Genomic DNA, 22,438 nt, shown 5'->3' with positions numbered 1-22,438 from the left:
GGCGTCTATCTGTCCCTTTATGGTCCGGCCCAAATTAGGATGCCACTTCTGGGACGGGGGATGCAGGTGCAGCCATTGGAAAAGGGATCGCTGTTTAGTGCTGGCCCCGCTCTCCGGGGCCAAACAAACCCAGATCACCCAAGATGAGACTAAGGCCATCATTTCCCTCGTAATCTGCGGGAAATTGGGTTTTCTGGAGAAGGTGGTTGAACAAGTGGCAGTTGTCCTTTTTTACAGCGCGGGTTGATTTGTGATGGGACGTCCGGGACAGGGGGCAGGTGTGGACAGTGGAGGAGGATTAGGGGGGAGAGTCTGGCAGATAAGAATGGCCTCATTTCAGTCAGGACTCCGGTGTTCCCATTTCGGTGATATCCTCTCGTGTCCGTCCGTAGACTGTATCTGTCCCCAGGCGCCTGTCTGGTTTGCGGGGCAAAGAAGTTTCTGAACTTTAGCCGGTAAAACAGAGGTCGCCAGGCTTGTCTAGAATGGCTTTGGCACAAATCATGGTCCCTTATGCTGCACTGTCCTGTGTACAAAATGAATACCTATAAACTGGTAGATGTAGACATACCAACTAACTGGTAGATATACATGTACCAGCTGAGAAAAGAACAAGAAATAGTCATGCCTTTAAGTACCAGAGAGTTATGACCCCAGGACTGAGGTGTTTTTGATTTTGATTGGAGATTATGAAAGTTCACATGTGGACATTTGACAAAAACAGAAATTAGAAATTAGAAACGTAATATTTGCAAAGCAAATGCATAATGTTGACATCATTTACATGGTCTTGCCTAATAAACTACTGGTCTGTTTATTCTTACTCAAATACATTCAGACATATACATGTATGACCAGCCCCTCCAACTGTCCCGTCATTGCAATGTCGACACAATGTAACCCAACACCACAGGGTGTCTGCTACAGCACTAGTTACCATGGTGACAGCCATCTGGTCCAGGTCATTGACATGGAGAAGAAGAAACAGCGCAAAAACAATATGTTTTCCTTCTGCAAAGACCTTTAATTCCTACTTAACATAACCATAACTGAGAAGGGAAAACTTACAAACAACGTTATTTGTGCTGTGCAGCAAACTGTAATTTCCAACATAACAAATTGGACTCGCCCAAACTTTCAACTGTACAACTCCAGTCTTTGTCAAGGAATGAACAATCCACCGCTTCTGTAACGTCACGTAGATAACACACGTGACTCCGTGAGCAGTGGTTGAAGAAAGTCTGTGGCGCCCCCGTCTCTGTTTACAGTTTAAACTTGCTGCATAATGACTTCTACCAACACAGATGAACTTTCAAGATAAGGTTATTTGTGTTGTTTTCCCAGGAACTTGAGCTGACCAGTGGGAAGACCCACCTGCTGAGAGCTGTGACTTTCTCCACATCTAAACCTGACCTGTCCACCTCTTACTGCTACCTCGACGGAGACAAACAAGGAAAGGTGAGAACTTTCTGTTTAATTTCTGGGGTTGGGGGCACAAAATGCCCACTTTTCTGAAGGGTGGTTTTGTAAGACACCGAAATAACACTCCCATCAGCAGTATATAACAGCCAGTTGACACAGAGACGTCACAGATATTCCAGGACACCCTACTTTAAGTCCTAATTACATTTTTTATTATCTTGAAAGTTCATCTGTGTTGGTAGAATTCATTATGCTGCAAGATTAAACTGTAATTTCCAACACAAGATATTGGACTCACCCAAATTTTCTACTGTACAACTCCAGTCTTTGTCAAGGAATGAACAATCCACCGTGACGTCACGCAGATAACACACGTGACTCCGTGAGCAGTGGATCATAGGTTGCAGAAAGTCTGTGGCGCCTCCCGTTTCTGTTGAGGGATGGTTGTAATTTTTCATTGATTACCGGTAATTTAGATCAACCAGGTCCTATAGTGAAAACACATCAGCGTACAAATATGAAATTAATAATTAATATCTGTGTATTCCTCATTTGCAACAGATCACCATAGCAACCAAGGTGACCAATGAGGATCGAGATCAGATCAGAGTTGCTACAGTATCACTTCCAATGGTGCAACAGGAACCAGGTAAGCAGGCCTCAACTGTACCAAAATTTGCCTCAGCTTGTAGAATCTTTAATTGTAAAGTGCAAACTTTGTTCCAACACAAGAAGGGAACTCACCATAAATTTACGGTCAATCTTGTCAACCATGAGTATGACCCTCTCCACCAAACCTTGACGGTGAGAGATTCCGTCTTCCCGCCACTTTTGATGCACTCCTGACGTCATCACGCTTCCGACTTCCGGAGAGTCAACGATTGCATCATACATCTGACGAAGGTTGACGAGACGAAAATTTATGGTGTTGGAACAAAGTTTGAACTTTACAACTATAGATTCTACCAACACAGGTGAGCTTTCATTCGAAAACATGTAGAATCTTGTCTATAATAACCACCTGTTCACATAGACCAGATTTTATTGGTCCCAGAGGACCTTCTTTTCCACTGTATTACATGTAACTAAAGTACTAGTAAAAGGCTTTTGGTTATAGCCATCATCTGTAACCTGTGGGAAAGATCCCTCACACCCCTGTCACGCTTTCATTCACCCGACTGAGGAACCGCGTTATGAACTGAGATGCAGATAGCAGTACAAACTCCCACTCAGCAGGACTGAAAGACACAAAAACTCCTTTGTTCCGAAGGCCATCAAAGACCTTCAAAACCCAGGCTAAGGCCCATACTTTTTATACATAATTTTTTTTATTACACATTTATACATATTACGTACTTTTTTCACTGTGTGCCCATTACGTCGTCCATGTACTTTTACTATACTTACCATATTTGAATTAATCAATTATGTAATGTAATATCTTTTTAACTGATGAAATGTTGCTTATTAACTGTACTGTGTTTTTTATAATGGCAAAATTGTACAATCAACGCAATTCGGTCTAAGGACTGCCAAGTTGATGAATAAAGTTTGAATTTGAATTTAAATTTGAATGCCATGTAATGCAGTGAACCCAGTTTCATCTTTCTAAACAATTGCGGCATGCAGTTCCTGAATGTTTCCATGCTGAGGGTTGCTTTATGGGACTGTCCTTGGTGCTGAACCACTCACTTGGCTGTTGTTCTTAAACTGCACTGCCTTCAGATCATGTTGTTTTTGACTGCGTGCTGCTGCATTATAGTTGAATTGTGTTGTTGATTAATGATCTCGGAAAATAACAAATTTCTTTCTGCCCTGCAAGTAACCCAAACATATATGAGCATTTTGAAGTTGCTTTAGAACCTAATTTTTCTTTCCTTTTTTTTTTTGCAAGTAGCTGGCTATCTGAGAACCAATTGATTGAATTGGTGTGGCCTAGGGTTACATTTCAATCACTACTGCACCTCAGGAAGGGTGACATGTACATGTGCGCCTGAATAATCCACCTGAGCTATAGAGAACTGTAAATCCTGAGCTGTGTCCCTCGTGTTAACGTGACATTTGGGGGACAGAGATAGTCCAGTTTTATGAGGAAGTTTTAATCCCACAGTCAGTCCCAGTTCGGAACTATAAACGACCGCTGTCATCTGGCTGACAGATTCATGTTTACGTATTGTTGTTGTGGTCATGCTGGGTTGTGGTGTGACGTTTTTTTCTACAATATGATCCTCTGAGCAGCTAGCTAGTGGCCATGTCTCTGAGATTTGGATTTTGCTGGCTTGAAAAACTTTTCATAAAGAAACTAATCTAGCAACCCTTCAAACACCCTTTTCTGTTCACTTCTACCACTGTACTTTGGTGGAGGCTTTTCCCTTTAAAAAGGTGTGGATTTGATACATACTAATCATTTGTTACAGGGGAAATTGATAAGTTGACCTCTATGTTTGCAAATTCAGATTTCTTTGTGCACCCTCTACTTATGTAGTGTTTTCAAGTCCATCACTTCCACGTTATTCACATCTAACTTAAACTTTTACTTTGACAGCAAATAAACCCATGGGTGAGCAAAACAGCCCTAAAGATGAGAAAAAGAAGAAAAGGGGAAGGAAAAGGAAGAAAGAAGACGTCTCCATGGAGATAGAGACAAAGGAGGAGAAAAGTTCAAGGTGAGAGCTAATGTTGAGGAGAAGGTCAAGTTGTAATTGATATGGGACGTCATAGCCTCTAAATCGAAAGGAGGCAAATAAAATGAGGAATGCAATCCTGTAGATTTGAAACTTTATTTTGATACCACTTTGCAGACTTACATCTGAATTGCGTAAGTATTAACAATTCGTCCTTTGACTTGTAGGTATTTACGGTTTGTCCATTGTCCTCATCAGGAATTCTTAATTTTTTAGATGTCCGGCCCTGGCATCCAACATATTGTTTTTGCTCAGTTTCTTCTTCCGTTCCAAACAAATACGGCCAATGACCAGGACCAGAAGTCTATCACCATGGTAACTGGTGTTTAGCCTGGTTACCAAACCTATTATAGCTCTCGAGTCCTACATCCTCTCCGCAAATAGTGGAGAGGATGTAACCAGAGGATGTAAGTGTCTGGTAACCAGGCTAACTGGTGTTGGTTACAAGTGCCATGCAGAACTTAGTTCAAGAGGGCCTGCGTGGTCACCATATATATGTTTGTGTAAGAATTTAGCAGTAGTTTGTTAAGCTGGGTCATGTGAAGGTAAACATGATGCAAATGTTACCTCCCTAGTTGAAACATTTGTTTGTCCTTCAGCCCCCCTGCACAGGTAGGCTGGGAGGAGGCAGGATGTGCCGCAGCCCTGCCTGGTCTGGAGGAGCAGCACCACCAGGTGATGTTCACCTGTGATGATGTCACCTGTCTGGCATTCGGAACTCACACAACACAAGGTGGGGTTTCTACCTCTGTACACAGAGGTCTTGTTTTCAGTATGTCTGTTTTTGTTTCTGTTATTATTTCCACATGCTTGACATGTGCTTGTCCCGACATTAGGTCAAAGGTCCCAGAAAGGTCATATAAAGGTTATCTCATTTCCTGTCTTCAATTTCCTGCTACATTGTATATGCATGCCTGTTGCCATATGGGAGTCAGTTGGACCAAGGATTGGTTGGACAATGCATAGAACAACAAGAAATTCACTACAACTTACTCTTCAGTTTCTTGTTCACCCTTGATTATTGTCCCAATTGTGCTCCATATTCAAACCCTCATGTATTTAAGTCCACTTTAAAAAAAACTGCTTTCATATAAAAAGAACTATAAATACAGGTCACGTTAAAGTTGAAAAGTCATTTTTCTTTCTCTCAAAAGCATTTCATCTTTAAAACTTGCATCAAAAGTTTGTTACTTAGAGTTCCGAGTTAGGCTAAGTTTGATCTATCGTTTGAACAGTATCTTTATTAATGTCCTAACTTCCAAATAAGACATTTTCTAAAATGATGGATTCACGTTTGCTTGACATAATATACTCACCTAGCAAGGGTGTAGGTGACATGACAGAGTGATTTAAAAACACCATGATAGTATTACGTCCTATACTTCCAAATAAGTAAGCCAAGACATTTCTTTTAAAAAACAGGATGCATTAACATCGACCACTCTTTGCTTTGAGTGAAAGTTTGACTTCACAAAATATACTCACCCACCAAGGGTGTAGGTGACAAGACAGAGTGATTTAAAAACGCCATACGTCCTAACTTCCAAATAGCTTATAAGCCAAGACATTTCTTTTAAAAAATGATGCATTTACATTGACCACTCTTTGCTTTGAGTCAAAGTTTGACTTCACATAATAGTATACTAGTAGTACTCACGCACCAAGGGTGTAGGTGACACAAGACATAGTTATTTAAAAACACCATACCTTCTAACTTTCAAATAACTTATAAGCCAAGACTATTACCTTTTAAAAAATGATGCATTAACATTGTCCACTCTCTGCTTTTGAGTCAAAGTTTGACTTCACATAATAGTATACTAGTACTCACCCACCAAGGGTGTAGGTGACAAGACAGAGTGATTTAAAAACGCCATGTCATTTCTGCATTGATAAGAAAAGCCTGTCCTGGGGCAGAGCTTGGTGGCCATGTCTGGACAGTGGGAGATATAAGCAGTGATCCATCATCAGAGCCCCACAGTGTCCAGTATTGTGTCTCCGTGTCGCCCTAGTCCGGCCCATAGGGAACCCGTAATGCTACCTGTAAGGCCACACTGGCTTAATTTTATGGATGACATCCTCTGAGGACCCCAAACTAGTGCGAGCGGGCGAATAAAAAAATTCCAGCCCCCCCAACAAAATGCTGCTTAACCGCAGGAATACAAAGCTCAGGTATTATGAATTTGTGGTTAGTAGTACATACCGACTGTTACAATGGCTAGCACATGCTGGCCTTTTGTGGCATTTATGAGTCGGCACTGTACTAAGTTCTGGAGTTCCGTGGAGCGTCGGCAGCCTGGGTGCCACCCTCCATAGTTACGGCCGGTTCCCTATTGTTGCTAGCTACCATGGACTACAGGGGATGGCACCTAGACCAGAGCCTTGGAGAAGGTGATTTTTTTCAGGCAAAAATCAATGCGCGCGCGGATGTCATCCATAAAATTGAATCAGTGTGGCCTAATGCTACCTGTAAAGAACGCTTAGGGTTAAACCAAACACACATATATGTCCAGTTCTGTGTATAGCACAAAACGGCGCACAAAACATTAGCCAAATCCTCCCTCAGAAAATATCCATTCCCAAGGCCTTAAACCCAGATTAACGCATACCTGTGAAGTTGTTTGGTCCCCATCTGATAGTGATACTGAGAGGTGGGGTGAGGTATGAGCGTGACATCAGAACTCCAAGCCTGCCCCTGGGACACAGCAGGGTGTCCTGCCTGGACAGTACCAGATAGCCGCGTCTGTCCTGACTTTTTATTGTTACCTCAAGCCGTGGAGGACACACCATCCCAGACACAGAACCGAACGCCCAGGGTTTTAAGCTAAACGAAGACATTAAGGAAGACCTCTGTGTGCAACATCTGATGCCACGGGGTGTCCAAAGGGCCGGAGTGATGGACGACTGTGACATTAAAACTTCAAGCTTGGCCCGAGGCACAGCTTGGTGGCTGTGCCTGGACACTGGCTGATAGTGGCCAGCATTCATCACTTCAGGAGCTCCATGGGAGTGTCCAGTTGGAACTGCCTCACCTCGGGATGACCCAGTGGTAGAAGTACTTTTTTTTGCAGTGTGCTGCAATACTGCATAATGTTAAAATTTTGCTCTGCAATTCAGAAATACTCTCTGCAAATACACACTTTAAAGTCAGGATCTAAACCCATGGCATATACAAAATTGCATGTTGGCAAACATTTTACATGCAATTTAATAAATATTAAAATTACTTGACATTTTTATTTATACTATAGTGTCAGTATATTTAGTAAACACAAAAGTTCTTGAGCACCATTGAACCCCTTGCATTTTTTTTTTGGTCTGCAAAATTGCAGGGTGCTTAATTTTTCTTCTGCAATGTCTCTGCAGAATGCAGATGGGTATTTACTGCACTGCAGTTTTTAATACTACTCATCCTCCTCAAAGTCGATGGCTTTAATTGTCATTTTTGAGAATTATGTAGGTGTATGTAAAAATTTAATAGTGCCCAGAAATTTTGGGTGCACAAAATAAGACAAAGTAGGATGTCAGCAAAAAAAATTACAGAACAGTATAATCCATCTGGTTAGTCAACACTACTCATCCTCTCCTCAAACTTGGTGGCTTTACTAATTTTTTAGGTTAAAAGTCAAAATTTAATTTTCAGTCAACTACTTTTGCCTTAGAAATTTAGGAGGGCCAACAAAAATTTTGGGTGCGCAACGTAATATAATTAGTAGTAGAATGTCAATAAAAGAAAACTACAAATCTTGAATACTAGTATTATGAATATTATGAAATTCTATACACTACTCATCCTCTCCTCATTTTTGAAAATAAGTGTACTACGTAAAAATTTTAATACAGGAACGCTCAAAATAACATAAAGTAGAATGTCGGCAAACCAAAACTACTACTACTTCTTCATCTTCAGAGTTTGAATATGAAATTCTATACACATACTGCTTTAGGGGACATGAAAGTGACCAGGTAAAATTGAAGCTGTGCAGGTATTTCTGATGATCATGGCAATGTGATCCATATTTACTAAACTCTGCATGGTACTATTAAACTCTGAACCAAAATGTGCAGGTATGCAGAAAGAAAGTATTTTGAATCCTAAATAAGCCCAATAAATTCAGTTCTGTTTTAGAGGACATGAAAGTGACCAATCGATGGCTTTGTCCCGACAACTGGCAGCAGTGCCCGAGGCGTTGCGCAGTGGCTGTGCCTGGACAGGGCCAGATAGGGACCAGTATCCATCACGCCCTCCCCCCACTGTCCACTTCCCTGTGACCACACCACCTCCACATGATTTACTCAGGGCTGGTGTCAGTAGGGCAGTCCTGCAGGACAGGTGATAGGGAAACGAGCTGGCGGTTAAAAGTTGCAGTATGTGTTTATGGGAGTTTCTGGTGGCGTAATCCTGTATGTGGGACACAAGATCTGACCAGAGCCCTTTGAGTCCAGTGGTTTACAAGCTGGGAAAATAGTACAGAATGTTCTGATGTACAGAATATATTTAGACAAGGTTTAGTGCTTCTCACTAGTATTCAACTTACTTTCTCTAGGAGACCTGGTAATAAGGAGACCTGACCACAGTCTTTGGTTTACAAGGTATACCTGAGTGTGCATCCAGGATTTTCAGTCCCCAGGGAATAGCTGGGAAAATAGTACCAGTAGGTATAAATAAACAGAATATTCAGCTACATTTAGACAAGGTGTACAGGTTCTGTACTCAAGTGTTCAACAGTTTTTGGTACAGCCAACCACCTGTTGTAGCCATCCACCTCTGGTTGGTACATGTAAGTGGTCAGGAGAAAAGTCCCAGGCATGAAAAGGTCCTGAATATGTAACAGGTTCTTTACACAGAGGTTTTGTTTTCCCCATGTCAGATGTGGGAGTTATCCAGGTTTACAGGTTCTGTACTCAAGTGTTGAACAGTTTTTGGTACAGCCAACCACCTGTTGCAGCCATCCACCTCTGGTTGGTAACGAAGTGGTCAGGAGAAAAGTCCTGGGTCCTGGTTAGAAGGTCCTGAATGTGTAACAGGTTCTTTACATGGAGGTTTTGTTTTCCCCATGTCAGATGTGGGAGTTCTCCAGCTGCTGGCATGTGGGAAGAAGACTGGAGACATCCTGGTGAAAGACACGACAGGGCAGCAGGAGGCTCGGGTACCGAGGGTGGAGGTGTCCGCAGACCAGGTCGGCAACAGTCAAGTCACAAGGTGGGGTTTGTCTTTTCTTCATCTTACACTGTCTAGATCTTCCTTTTGAACCTACCATCATCATGCTAAACATAACTACATGTATACATCATTCATAACTTGGGAAAATGACAGTGCTGAGACGGAAATCGACCGGTTTCGACTTTATTCGTCTTTCCCAAGAATGACAGAGATCGGACAACTCCTCCCTTTATACCTTTAACTGTGCCTCTCTAATGCAGGACGCTCTGGTCGACTGGTTGACTAATCATCACTAAGGATCTATCTAGCCCAGGTTTAGGCTGGATTTGCCCAGATCTGAAAGTCTAGTTTGCTATATGTCTATTACATACAAGTACATGAACCATGTACCATTGACCATGTGATTGTATGTGAAGAGGATGATTGGACAATACATTGTTGAACTTCATGTAAGTTTAATGACACAAGACAGGAAAAAATGTAGGATTTTAATATCCAGGAAGTTATTTTTTCCAGACTAGACAAATGTATATATATAGCCAGATGTAATATTTACATTGGCTGTGTGTACTGTGTTGACAGGTTGGAATGGCTGTGTCAGAGCGCTGCAACTGTTCTTGCATCAGGCCATCACGACGGCAGGGTGCACCTGTGGCAGTACAGGGTTCACGACAGGTCAGAGACGGGGGCGTGCTTTACGTTGTTACTTTATTCTTTATTTTGTGACACTAAAGAGCAAACCTTGCAGCAGGGATAAAACTTGCAAAGAGTTTGCATACAAAATTGCAGATTACAACAGACAAGAAGGATTATATATAACTATATATAACTATTTAGTTGGGTCGTGTGGCATAGCAGTATTGTCTCTGGCTCAGAACCGAGAGGTCCCGGGTTCGAACCCCACCTTGTCATCGATTTTTTTGCTCTTGGGAAAGGCTTAACACGACTTTCCCCACTTCACTCAGGTGAAAATGAGTACCTAGCTTCCGTTAGGGCCATCCCTCGGATAGGACGTTGAATGGAGGTCCCGTGTTTAGGAGAGCAACACCCCATGTGCGCATTTAGACTGTACACAGAACAATGTGTAAACACCACCATGCAGTTATCAATATAATTGCATTGGTAAAGCCATGGACACAAATGTACCTTGCAGTGCACTTCTGGGCCACAAGGGGGCAGGCGTGATAAGGGCTTGGCATTCTCTTTGCACAGATACAAGACTGAAGACTGTGAAGACTAGCTATTATATAGTGCTGCCCACCCCTGTATAAGGGACCACCACAGCAGTATAATCAAAAAGTGGTGGTAGAAGTAGAAGCAAGAAGGTTTGATTTTAAACCTTCTTGTACTACCACTACTATTACTAATACGTCTACTACTACATGTACATTCTACAACATGTAACTACTCACTCACACTCACTATCCTGGATTTGATTATACTGCTGCTAAATCTTAATACTAAAGTTGAAAAATCTTTCATCTACTGTTTTTGTTTTTCCAGAGTTTCCAGCTTGGTTGAGATAGCATCAACAGAAGCCATGCTAAGTTACCCAACTGCACTCAAGTTTTCACCATCCGGCAAGTGAGTACAACTACATGTACTTCATACTAGGGCCAGGAATACTGTCAATACAATGTATGATTGTGATTTATTTTCACAGTGATCTCTTAACCACAAATTTTTGACACTGCAAATATGCATTTCCAATGAATTCATATAAGTCCTGCTTTATTCGTTGCATTACTCCTTATTAGTAAATTGACACCAATATGGCAAATTAGTAAGCCATCATTTCTTTTGGTTACATATTATATTTTCTCTCTACATGTAGTCCTGCTGATATGAAAATAGTGCAGTTTTAAACAGTCCCCTGCATTGTCAGGATGTAACTGTTTACTGTCTAGTCCTGTCTTACTGTATTGGAATTTCAAAGAGTCATGTGCATTGTCATGATGTAACTGTTAACACCCAACAACCCTTGCAGGTACCTGGCCGTGGGTTTCCATGACAGCACAGTGTGTTTCTACACCCTGAACCTGCGAGCACAACCTGTCATCAAACTGGTCTGTACATGTGAGATCAACTACGGAGCTGTGCGTGACATGGCCTGGCACCCACACAAAAGGTGGGCAAGAATTACGCTAGTCTCCATTCATAGATAGCAGCCCCCCAGACTGCTCCCATTTTAGGAGCATATGCTCAAAATTTTTCTTCGGTGCACCCAGCGCTCCCATCATTTACTGCAGTTTCTTAGCACATTTTCATCATTTTCATCCATGAAGCATTTGAAATAGCCCAGAAACAAGCTACATGAGGAGTCTCCGCCTTTATTATTTGTACCACCAATAAATAGCTAGTGTGAAACAAGCAACTGTTCTTGCCTCGCGAGTGTGTGACATGTGTCTATTGTTGTTTTAATTATTTGTATGCTCCCCACCAGTCTGTTGGCAGCAGCAGGAGAAGATGACAAGGTGACCATGTTCTATATGAGGACTGCAGAGGACAAGAACGCTGACAGGGGAACCATCATGCACTACTGTAAGTTCAACTTCAGCCTCCATCACACATGGCCACCTTTAGCAATTGGGTTTGTTTGCGTGTTTTTACTTGTCAAAATGGTAGTTTTTTTAACGTCGTTGAAGGCTAGAAATTCATTACACAATACAGTATACATGTAAATCAAGGAACTGGGTAGAGTTTTTGCTTGTCAACATGTAAGTTTTCTCATGTTGGTGAAGGCTGCAAATCCATTATGCAATACAATGTAAATCAAGGAACTGGATAAAGAGTCAGGCATTTCAGATAGCATCAGATTCTTTTATCTTTCATCATTGACTGAAAATTAGTCTGAAGCCTAACCTTTTAGTGTGATCTTTGCAAGTCATTTAGTTCCTGTTTGTATTTCATTCCATTTCAGTTGGCAACCAGAAGAAAACTGAAAATTTCAAGGTGTTCCAGCATGTGTGTGCTTTGAAAGGTGGGTGCTAAATGTACTTCAATTTTGAATTTATTCATTTGTTCAGTCATGCTAGCACAGATACCTCAGTGAAAAGTTTCATCAGGGTAACAAATCACTGGATAACAAACTTTCTTTTATTATTGACATTCATCACTAACCCACACGTTACAGAAAGGGTGAGTCTTCCACTTAATTTGTCTTCCACTGTCTCACCCAACAAGTTGCAATATAGAGTTGTACTGTACTGTGCTTCATTGTTTGTTCCTTCTTTTCCTGATATCTGCAGTTAAGGTTAGCCCTAGGGCAAGAATTTTGCAATAAACTTCTTACTCAAAAAGAGTACACAATCTCATGCCAACATTGTATTTTTGCCCTCCTTACTGTACTTTACCTCAGCGGTGGCGTTCCACCCCTCCGGCCAGTTCCTGGTGTCAGCGGGCTGGGACAGTCAGGTCCTGCTGGTGTCGGCAGATGATTGATTGATTTGTAACATCCTTGCCCACCTTACTCTACAGGACACGTGGCCTTTACCTCAGCGGTGGCGTTCCACCCCTCCGGCCAGTTCCTGGTGTCAGCGGGCTGGGACAGCCAGGTCCTGCTGTGGAGCACCATGGACGTGGAGAACGCCGATAACATCTTTCCCTTCCTTACCTTACAGGACACGTGGCCTTCGCTTCAGCAGTGGCGTTCCACCCGTCGGGCCAGTTCCTGGTGTCGGAAGGCTGGGACAGCCAGGTCCTGCTGTGGAGCACCTACATGTACCTTGAATGTATATGACATTGTAGGAAACAATGAGGAATATTTTATCTTCCCCCCCCCACACACACACACTCTACAGGACACGTGGCCTTTACCTCAGCAGTGGCGTTCCACCCGTCCGGCCAGTTCCTGGTGTCAGCGGGCTGGGACAGTCAGGTCCTGCTGTGGAGCACCATGGACGTGGAGAACGCGGTAGAGCTGGACGGGGACAGCAGCCAGATCGAGCCGCTCTGCGGGTTCGTGGTCGGCAGGAAGGCGTCAGCGGTGGGGGGGAGGAAGGTGCGTCTGCCGCTGGGGATGAGGATCGTGGGGAGGCTGATGTTCCTCCTCCTGCAGACAGAGGTCGGGGACGCCGCTCTCGCTCTGTACAGTCTTCCCAGGAAATATCTACCAGCAACTGAGGTTTCCAGCATGCTAGCCTGATGGTCTTCCCAGGAAGCATCTACTCAGTTGTCGGCGACAACTCTAAACTTTAGACTGAAGTAGTTGTTTGGCTACCAGTTCTCTATTGTTCCAGGGTCAGGCAGCAACTTTCATACTATCCCCTGCACTTGCCGTGTACAGCCTTCCCAGGAAACATCTACCAACCTGCTCAGTTGTCCGGCATGCTGGCCTGATGTCATGTAGCAAATCTCACAGTACCCACCGCCCTCGCCGTGTTCCCAGGAAATATCTATCTACAACTGAACCGTTTGTGACAAGTCTGTGACAAGTATCTAAGATGTTTAACCTGTTATTCTAATGCAAATTTAACAGTATCCATCAGCACTGTACATGCCATGTACAGGCTCCCCAAGAAAGCATCTACCAACAACTGAGTTGTCCGTGACGATTCTTAAAACTTTAGCACACTGAAGTAGCTGTTTGGCTACCAGTTCTCTAATATTGGTTACAGAGTTAGGCAGCAGGAAGATGGTTTAAACCTTCAGCATGCTAGCCTGATATCATGTTCTGCAGCAACTTACATACTATATATCCCCTGCACTTGCTGTGTAGAGTCTTTTTTAAGAAGGATGCTAGCCTGATGTCATGTTCTGTAACAGATTTAACATTATCCATCATCTGCCAAGAGTACTTGGTCGGCCATAGGGAGAAATGGGCCTTTTGACATGCTTTGACCCTCTTGATAGCATAATCAGCAATACAGGAACATGTAAATGCATAATCATTAAACTTTTAAAGAACATACAACTCATTTAAGTAAATTACCCATATTGGAATCCATATAAGAATCTGTTATATTGTCTTTAAGGATTTAATGGCTTCAACGTTGAACTAAACATTGTAGATTACATGCTTACAACGTTAGTATAATTACTATTGAATAATCATTATGGTCTTCCTACTTGACGTCACTGTTTACTCACTGTTTATTTTATTTATTGGTATGACAATATAATAGCCTTGGCTGCCCAACTAACTAACAAAGCTATATATTGAAAAGGGCTAGCCCGAAAAAATATATACCTGGTACTCACTGTTTCCTTCATTATAATACATTCCATGAACTGAAATAAAAACTACCGTAATAGTCTATCCTTCCTTGTTATTTTTTAAAACTTGAAAACGTTATGATACTAGTCATGTTGATGCATTTGCAATGTGTAATATGCCTATGCCTATATCAACCACCAACTGCTGCAGACTTGAGACCATTAAGTTTAGAAAAAGGACAAAGTTCAACAGAGTATTGTATATTCTAATAAAGCAAAGTTAGGCCCGGTAGACATCAGCCGAACGGCACTGACGGCGTAAGGCTCTCTTCTTCCTTGCGATACCCTGGATGCCAGACTAGTATCGGGCAGCTAACCCTTTCCCTTAAGCTTCGGCAACCAGAAGCCCTGCGCCTGCCGATCTATTACCGCTACAGGGAGTTGAGCCCGAGGGGAATTTGGCTGGCCCTACAACTGTATACTACTAGTCTGGCATCCAGGGTATCCATGCAATGACTCAGAAATTTCTAGTGATTTCTTGTTCCATGGGCCATGTATACGTTCCCTTATTATATACACCAATCCGGGATGTTAACTCATCAGTGCAGGGTGTATTCCGGTAGATTTACCCCTTCTTTATGTGTATTCTCATGGAGTTAAAAATCAAATTGTATTTAACCTCTTTGGTATTCTGTAAATTGGCGGACCATTGTGGGGTCTTGTGGATCCACCCAACTAATCACATGTCATTGACCGCCATTAAGTCATCGTCGTACTACCGGTCGACCGCACCCTGGACCGTGCACATCCGACCTATAGCTCGTTGATGCCAACAATTACGTGCTAGTTTCTTCAGTTTCGAACAAGCTTTCACTAGTTTGACGTTCGTGAGATCTATTGGGCTACAGAGAGGGAAATTTTCCACCATTCATATAGTCTTTTACTTTGTGGGTCGGTACTCTTTTAGGTACCCACTCGGAGGAATACGTGGACGTGACCTTAACGTTACCTTCCCTACCCTAAAGCACAACACGACGCTTAGTAAAGGTGCCAGCCCGAGCCAGCCACCATGCCCTGCCACCGCCTGTCCAGTCGTGCTCTGCAGGAATTTGTCAACACCTTTCGACTGACCAGGGACCTGACAGTGGGACCCTCAACTGCCAAGGTTCCTCATTCATAACTTGAAATTCATTTTATGTTGCTTTTAATGAGGGCCTGCATGGGGGAGGGGGCAGTCATTACGCAAAATTTTCGAAGCCGAATATCAAATTACGTTATAAGTCTCAGAGCTACATGTAACGTTAGCTGTTTATTACTTTACGCTTTGCGGCTAATGTACTTCTACGAATTACGTTGATTTTCGGGGAGGCGGACTACGAAGACTGAAAAGGCCGATAGCCAACATGAAATTTAAGTTGCGACAAGGTTAGGAAGCTATCTGAGTAACATCTAGCCGTGGCGACTATTAAAGGAAACCAAAGTGTACATACAAATGTATGCTTATGCCACAGCTAGCCATTCTAAACATCATGACATGTTAAAGGGGACAAGCATGCCCTTTTTCGTATAAGGCGTAATTCGGCCTTTTCAGTCTTCGTCGTCCGTGGGCAGCCTCCCCAAAAATTAAACGTAATTGTTGGCAGCAGCGAGCTATAGGTCGGATGTGCACAGTCCCACGGTGACAGTCCAGGGTGCGGTCGACCGGTCGGACGACGATGATTTGATTACAGGAAACTTGTTCTTTATCATCAATTTGATTATAACATTATGTTCATTAGCTTACGTGATTATAGTTTTTAGGTTTGTCGTTCACCATTTGTTTCATATTCCTTTATTGTGCTTTTCGATTTTACAAAAGTTGCAAAATAATAAATCAGAAAAATTAAACCATCTAATATCTCATTAGATCTTCTACACTGCCAGGAACTACCTAGCTGGAAAGATTCCGGGTGAGATGGTGTTTGCTGTGGACAAGTGGCCGAACTACACAGCCGTCATGTGTGCATCAGGGGAGGGAACGTATAAGGTACATGTGAGATGGAGTTGATAGGAGGAAAATAAATTACAATGGATTGATTGTGTTTCCTTTTAATAGTTTTACGTGTTAAAGAACTAGCGGTCATTCGAACAGAACGCATGTTCAATTTGAGTCATTGGAGCAGAACGTGTGTTCCATTTGGGGTCACCGGTGGTCATTGGAATAGAGCGCGTTTAGGGTATTCCATTTGAAAGGCGGGTAGTATATCAAATATCAATGAATGGCGTTGGTTACGACGGAAAGGGAACCTTCTGATTAAGGACGACGCCATCTAGCTATATGATAATATTTTTATACGATCCCAGTTTATGCAGGATATCGAGACCTACACGTTCTACTGGGAGAATAAGGGCGGTCTTCTAAAACTCCTCCGTGACGACAAGCTGGTAGATTGGGGCAAGAACTTCACCATTGCAGGTATCAAAATGAAAAAAAAAATCCAAAAATATGACACAATTTTTCTTATACACCAAACGCTTATATACCAAATGGTCAACAAAGTCCATACGTTCGCAAAAGGTAGTTGACATGCAAATACGTCGACCAGATGAACGACTGGTACTTTCCACTAACTCTGCAGCCTTTGCTGAGAAAGGCCTGCCAGTCCTGAACCATGTGTGCAGTGAGATGGGGAAGCCGGTGCCACAGCAGGATGATCTGATTCAGCTTTACACCGGCTTCAAACTCGGCGGCTATGCAACTAACAGGTACACGTAGCTACAGTGATTGTCCTTGGAATTTTAAAGATTGTAGGCGTCACCCTAAAGAAGACATCTTCTTGTAGACAATGGCCAGCTGTAGGAAAGGGTTTGGCATGGAACGTGACACATGTGCAACAATTAATATACAATCTCTTTACGCTGGTTTCTCCATTGATCAGTCACATCTATTTACAAAACTTAAATCTTAATTTTTCAGGCTGCCCGATTGCTCCGTGAGTTTGGGAAGACTTGGTCCGGAGCACGCAGAGTTTGTGAATCGTACTTGGACATGGGGAGGACCGCCAAAGGTGCTGGAGTTCATCCGATACGTGCTAGCAACTTTCCCCTCCAAATGTGTGTTCAACAAGCAGGGAGAGCCTTTAGCGTACACCGTTCAGCAGCCATGGGGAGAGTGCGGGATGAGTAAGGCATTGGTGCCTGGTCGGTACGGCACTATAGCCATGAAGAGCATGGGCAACGAGGTTCTGAAGGCGGGGGATCTCCCGTACGGCTTCATGGAGCCAAGCAATAAAAAGATGAAGAAAGTAGTGGATGGAGATTTGGTCCCGAAATGGGACCCTTCCGGAAGTTGCTTCTATGTAAGTCTGTAACAGACAAGCAGCTTTAGCGCTGGGTCTACAGGTGGTCTAGTTGGGTGGAGCTATATAGCAGAGATGCCCGGGCTTTAACATGTACCAAAACGTACATGCACAAACCCTGTAAATATTGTGGAATTCTGCAACTCAATTATTGCTACAGTTCTCAGTCTGTACATAAACGATTCAAGGCTACATTTCGCCACACACTAGCCAACTTGTGTGCACATATAGATATATAAATATTGAGAGAGTGACAGGGAGACCATTGTATCTGAATTTACACTTTATGGAAATACTTCAATCTTTCACCTTGTCTGAACGAAAGAATGATTTTATAATAGAAACTTGATATATAGCAACTATGAATAGTATAGTCAAAGACATACTTGTCTGACGGGGGTACTTTAACCCCGACATTGGTCTGGTGCCTTGCATGTGGAATACTAGTACACCACATTTTGATACACGCTGGTGGTGATTCTGTCCTCATCAGAAGTGAGTTGTCAGAATATTACAATCATCAAAGTTGTAATCTCAGTAGCTGTGTCCTCATTGTGACCCCGTTAAACAAACACTGTGTAATCCACAATACGGAAAACAAACATGGCCGACTGGCCCGGTCGACATCGCCGATCGTCTCTCTTCGGTACCTCTATGCAATACCATGGATGCCAGACTGGTATCGGGCCCTTTGGTAGCCAGAAGCCCTTCGGCCCGCCGGTCTAAATTACCGCTAGGGGGAGTTGAGCCCGAGGGGAATTTGGCTGGCCCTACAACTGTATACTACTAGTCTGGCATCCAGGGTATCCATGCAATGGCTTAGAAATTTCTAGTGATTTCTTGTTCCATGGGCCATGTATACCGGTTGCCTTATTAGATACACCAATCTGGGATTTTAACTCATCAGAGCAGGGTGTATTCCAGTAGATTTACCACTTCTTTATGTGTATCTGCAAATTGGCGGACCATTGTGGGGTCTTGTGGATCCACCCAACCAATCGCATTATAAATGTCCTTGACCCCCACTTAGGCATCCGTCCTTGTGCGAATGGTGCGACCTGTCGAATGGTGCGACCAGTCGACAGCACCACTAAAAACCCTGGGCTGTGCACATCCGAACTAGCTCGCTGCTGCCAACAATTACGTGCTGGTTTTTTCAGTTACAGAAAAAACTTTCACTAGTTTGACGTTCTAGATCCATTGGGCTGCACAGAAGGAAATTCCCACCTTTCATAATCCTTCATATAGTCTTTTACTTTTTGGGTCGGTACACGTTTAGGTACTACCATGTCCTGCCACCTCCTGTCTAGCCGTGCTCTTCGGGAATTTGTCAACACCTTTCGACTGACCAGGGACCTGACAGTGGGACCGGTTGATTTACCCCTCCTTTATGTGTATTCCGTAAATTGGCGGACCATTGTGGGGTCTTGTGGATCCACCCAACTAATCACAATACAAATGCCCTTGTCGGACCCCACTCAGACATCCGTCGTCGTACGACCGGTCGACCGCACCACTCCAAATCCTGGACTGTGCACATCCGACCTAGCTCGCTACTACCAAAAGTTACGTACTAGTTTCTTCAGTTTCGAACAAGCTTTCAGTAGTTTGACGTTCTAGATCCATTGGGCTGCACAGAAGGAAAGTTCTCACCTTTCATATAGTCTTTTACTTTTTGGGTCGGTACACGTTTAGGTACTACTCGGAGTAATACATGGATGTGACCTTACTTCCGTAAACACAACACGACGCTTAGTAAAGGTGCCAGCCCGAGCCAGCCACCACCATGTCCTGCCACCGCCTGTCCAGTCGTGCTCTGCAGGAATTTGTCAACACCTTTCGACTGACCAGGGACCTGACAGTGGGACCCTCAACTGCCAAGGTAGCCCATTCATAACTTGAAAATCATTTTGTGTTGCTTTTGATTTGTCATGATGTTTAGAATGGCTAGCTGTGGCGGTGTCAGGACAACTCGGCACCTGGGACAACTCGACCCCTGGCCGTTTCTTTTAATTGTCGCCACTGCAAGATGTTTCCTCGAATACCTTCCTAATTATGTTACAATTTAAATTTCATGTCGGTCAATCATGATTTATGTTCATTAGCTCATGTGATTATAGGTTTCTCGTTCACCACTTGCTTGATACGCCTTATGCTTTTTTCGATTTTACATGAGCAAAATAATAACAATCAGTTTGTAATGATGTGTTTTTACGACTCCAAAAAGAATAGTGAGTATATGCGTATACTTATATTCACTAATGAAGATCCTTCAAATAAACAAACAAATAAAACCATCTAACATTATATCCGCTTAGATCTTCTTCACTGCCAGGAACTACCTAGCTGGAAAGATTCCGGGTGGGATGGTGTTTGCTGTAGACAAGTGGCCAGACTACACAGCCGTCATGTGTGCATCAGGGGAGGGAACGTATAAGGTAACGTTACGTGTGAGATGGAAGCTTTCCATCCTTCGAACAATCCTCTCAGAATAATGTTGATTGCAGTAATATGAATTGTCGTAGATACAACACGTCACGTGGCTTACATGTACATGTGATCTAAAAAGGAGCCGAGTTGAAAGTGGAGTAAGTACGTTGAAAATGCTCATTCACTCTTACGAACCGTTCTTTTGTATGATCTGTACAATGGGTTGATTGTGTGTCCTTTTCATATATCAGTCGATACCGCATGGTATGGATGAAATATATTGTGTTCTCTGATGTTTCTCCTTCTTCTTCTTCTTCTCCTGCCACACAGTCAAAGGGATTCAACTCCGCCATCATTTAGCCAAATGACTTGAAATTTGGCATGGAGGTAGAGTGGGCCAATACCCCCAGGCGTTTTTTTTTTTCATTTTCTTGATACATGCCTTTGAAAAATTTTCATGAAGGTTTTTTGGGGCATTTTTCGACAAAAAATGTATTTTTGGATCCTGAGCCCTGGTTTTACAACCAAATGATCTGAAATTCGGTATAAGGGTACCTTGAACATGTGTCCACAGAATAGCAGTCACATATTTGGCATACACCACTTCCAAATGACTCATTTGGGGGACTTTAATGGCTATTTTCAGCAAAAAAAGGGCCAAAAGTGCTATACCCGTTCCATGTTCTATCTAAAGAATGGCCTGTTCCATCTGCCGTTGGCCATGGAACACGTGTTCCATTGCGAGTTACCTGAGGTCACATTGCACGTAAGTCGTGCGGAATGACCCACACATTCAATTTTATGTGCCTAAGACCTTCAAAATGTATCAAATCTCATCATTGTTAGTATTTGCATACCTGTAATAAGACTAGTAAAGCTTTCGAGATTCAATGTGCTTGTTCTTGCATCTTTGTTCTCAATTACATAGCTACTATATAATTCATTTATTTGAGAATCTTTGCCAGTTTTACACTGGGGTAAGTTTGGAATAGTCCACTTTTGCGTGGGAGGGAGACGGACTGAAATATGCTGTATTTGCTCCCAAGCAAATGTCGGCCTCTCTAGTTTAAAATAGTTTTACGTGTTCAAGACCCAGCGTCACTAGAACAGAACACGTGTTCCATTTGGTTCATTGGAGCATAACGCATGTTCCATTTGGGGTCACTTATGCTCATTTGAACATAACGCGTGAAGGTATTCCATTTGGATAGCGAGAAGTGTACCAAATATCAATTTCGTTGGTTACGAGGGAAAGGGGGCCTTCTGAACGGTCTATGCCATCTGGCTATATGACAATATTTCTGATACGATCCCAGTTTATGCAGGATATCGAGACCTACACGTTCTACTGGGAGAATAAGGACGGTCTTCTTCAACTCCTCCGTGAGGACAAGCTGGTAGATTGGGGCAAGAACTTCACCATTGCAGGTAAAATGGAAAAAAAATGAAACAATTTTCTTTATACCAAACGCTTATATACCAAATGGTCAACAAAGTCCATAAGTTCGCAAAAGGTAGTTGACATGCAAATACGTAGACCAGATGTACGATCGGTACTTTCCTCTAACTCTGCAGCATTTTCTGAGAAGGGCCTCCCAGTCCTGAACCATGTTTGCCGTCAGATGGGGAAGCCAGCGCCACAGCAGGATAATCTAGTTCAGGTTCACACCGCCTTCCATCCCAACGTCTTGCCTGCAACTGACAGGTAGTTACAGTGATTGTCCTTGGAATTTTAAAGATTGTAGGCGTCTAAAAAAACAACGTCTTGTAGACAATGGCCAGCTGTGTTTGGCATTAAACATGACGTGTTGGGAATTTTTTTTCTCTTAACGCGGTTTCCCCATTGATCAGGCATATCTATTTACAAAATGGTTCTAACTTAAATCATATGTAGACAATGGCCAGCTGTGTTTGGCATTAAACATGACGTGTTGGGAATTTTTTCTCTTAACGCGGTTTCCCCATTGATCAGGCATATCTATTTACAAAATGGTTCTAACTTAAATCATAATCAATTTTTCAGCTGCAGTTTTTCCGATTGCTCCGTGAGTTTGGGACGACTTGGTCCAGAGCACGCAGAGCTTGTGAATCGTACTTGGAAGTGGGGAGGACCGCCAAAGGTGTTGGAGTTCATCCGATTCGTGCTAGCAACATTCCCCTCCAAATGCGTGTTCAACAAGCAGGGGGAGCCCCTGGCGTTCACCCTTCTCCAGCCCTGGGGGGAGTACGGGATGACTAGGGCAGTG

The 22,438-nt window shown here is 43.0% G+C and overlaps 3 protein-coding genes across 3 annotated transcripts; all 3 read left to right on the top strand.

Moving 5' to 3' along the window:
* Positions 1–60: 60 nt before the first annotated feature.
* Positions 61–14,381, top strand: LOC109482208. The gene is made up of 12 exons (XM_019784902.1): positions 61–66; positions 1,345–1,458; positions 1,984–2,071; positions 3,968–4,088; positions 4,706–4,839; positions 9,171–9,309; positions 9,853–9,945; positions 10,774–10,854; positions 11,258–11,398; positions 11,714–11,811; positions 12,191–12,250; positions 13,071–14,381. The coding sequence occupies exons 1-12, from the start codon at positions 61–63 to the stop codon at positions 13,412–13,414; spliced, it is 1,419 nt and encodes a 472-aa protein (XP_019640461.1). The 3' UTR covers positions 13,415–14,381.
* Positions 14,382–15,493: 1,112 nt separating this feature from the next.
* LOC109482207 (glycine N-acyltransferase-like) lies at positions 15,494–17,774 on the top strand. The gene is made up of 5 exons (XM_019784901.1): positions 15,494–15,589; positions 16,331–16,450; positions 16,768–16,879; positions 17,043–17,169; positions 17,381–17,774. Exons 1-5 carry the CDS (start codon positions 15,494–15,496, stop codon positions 17,772–17,774), a joined length of 849 nt encoding a protein of 282 aa, XP_019640460.1.
* Positions 17,775–19,548: 1,774 nt separating this feature from the next.
* Positions 19,549–21,901, top strand: LOC109482206. Its single transcript, XM_019784900.1, has 4 exons — positions 19,549–19,644; positions 20,081–20,200; positions 21,509–21,620; positions 21,768–21,901. Exons 1-4 carry the CDS (start codon positions 19,549–19,551, stop codon positions 21,899–21,901), a joined length of 462 nt encoding a protein of 153 aa, XP_019640459.1.
* The last annotated feature ends 537 nt before the right edge of the window (positions 21,902–22,438 follow it).

The sequence above is a fragment of the Branchiostoma belcheri genome, unplaced genomic scaffold (genome assembly GCF_001625305.1).
Source record: "Branchiostoma belcheri isolate BF01 breed outbred unplaced genomic scaffold, Haploidv18h27 scaffold6, whole genome shotgun sequence".
NCBI lineage: Eukaryota > Metazoa > Chordata > Leptocardii > Amphioxiformes > Branchiostomatidae > Branchiostoma > Branchiostoma belcheri.
The sequence above is the reverse complement of the archived record's forward strand: the minus strand, read 5'-3'. Positions and strand labels throughout refer to the sequence as shown.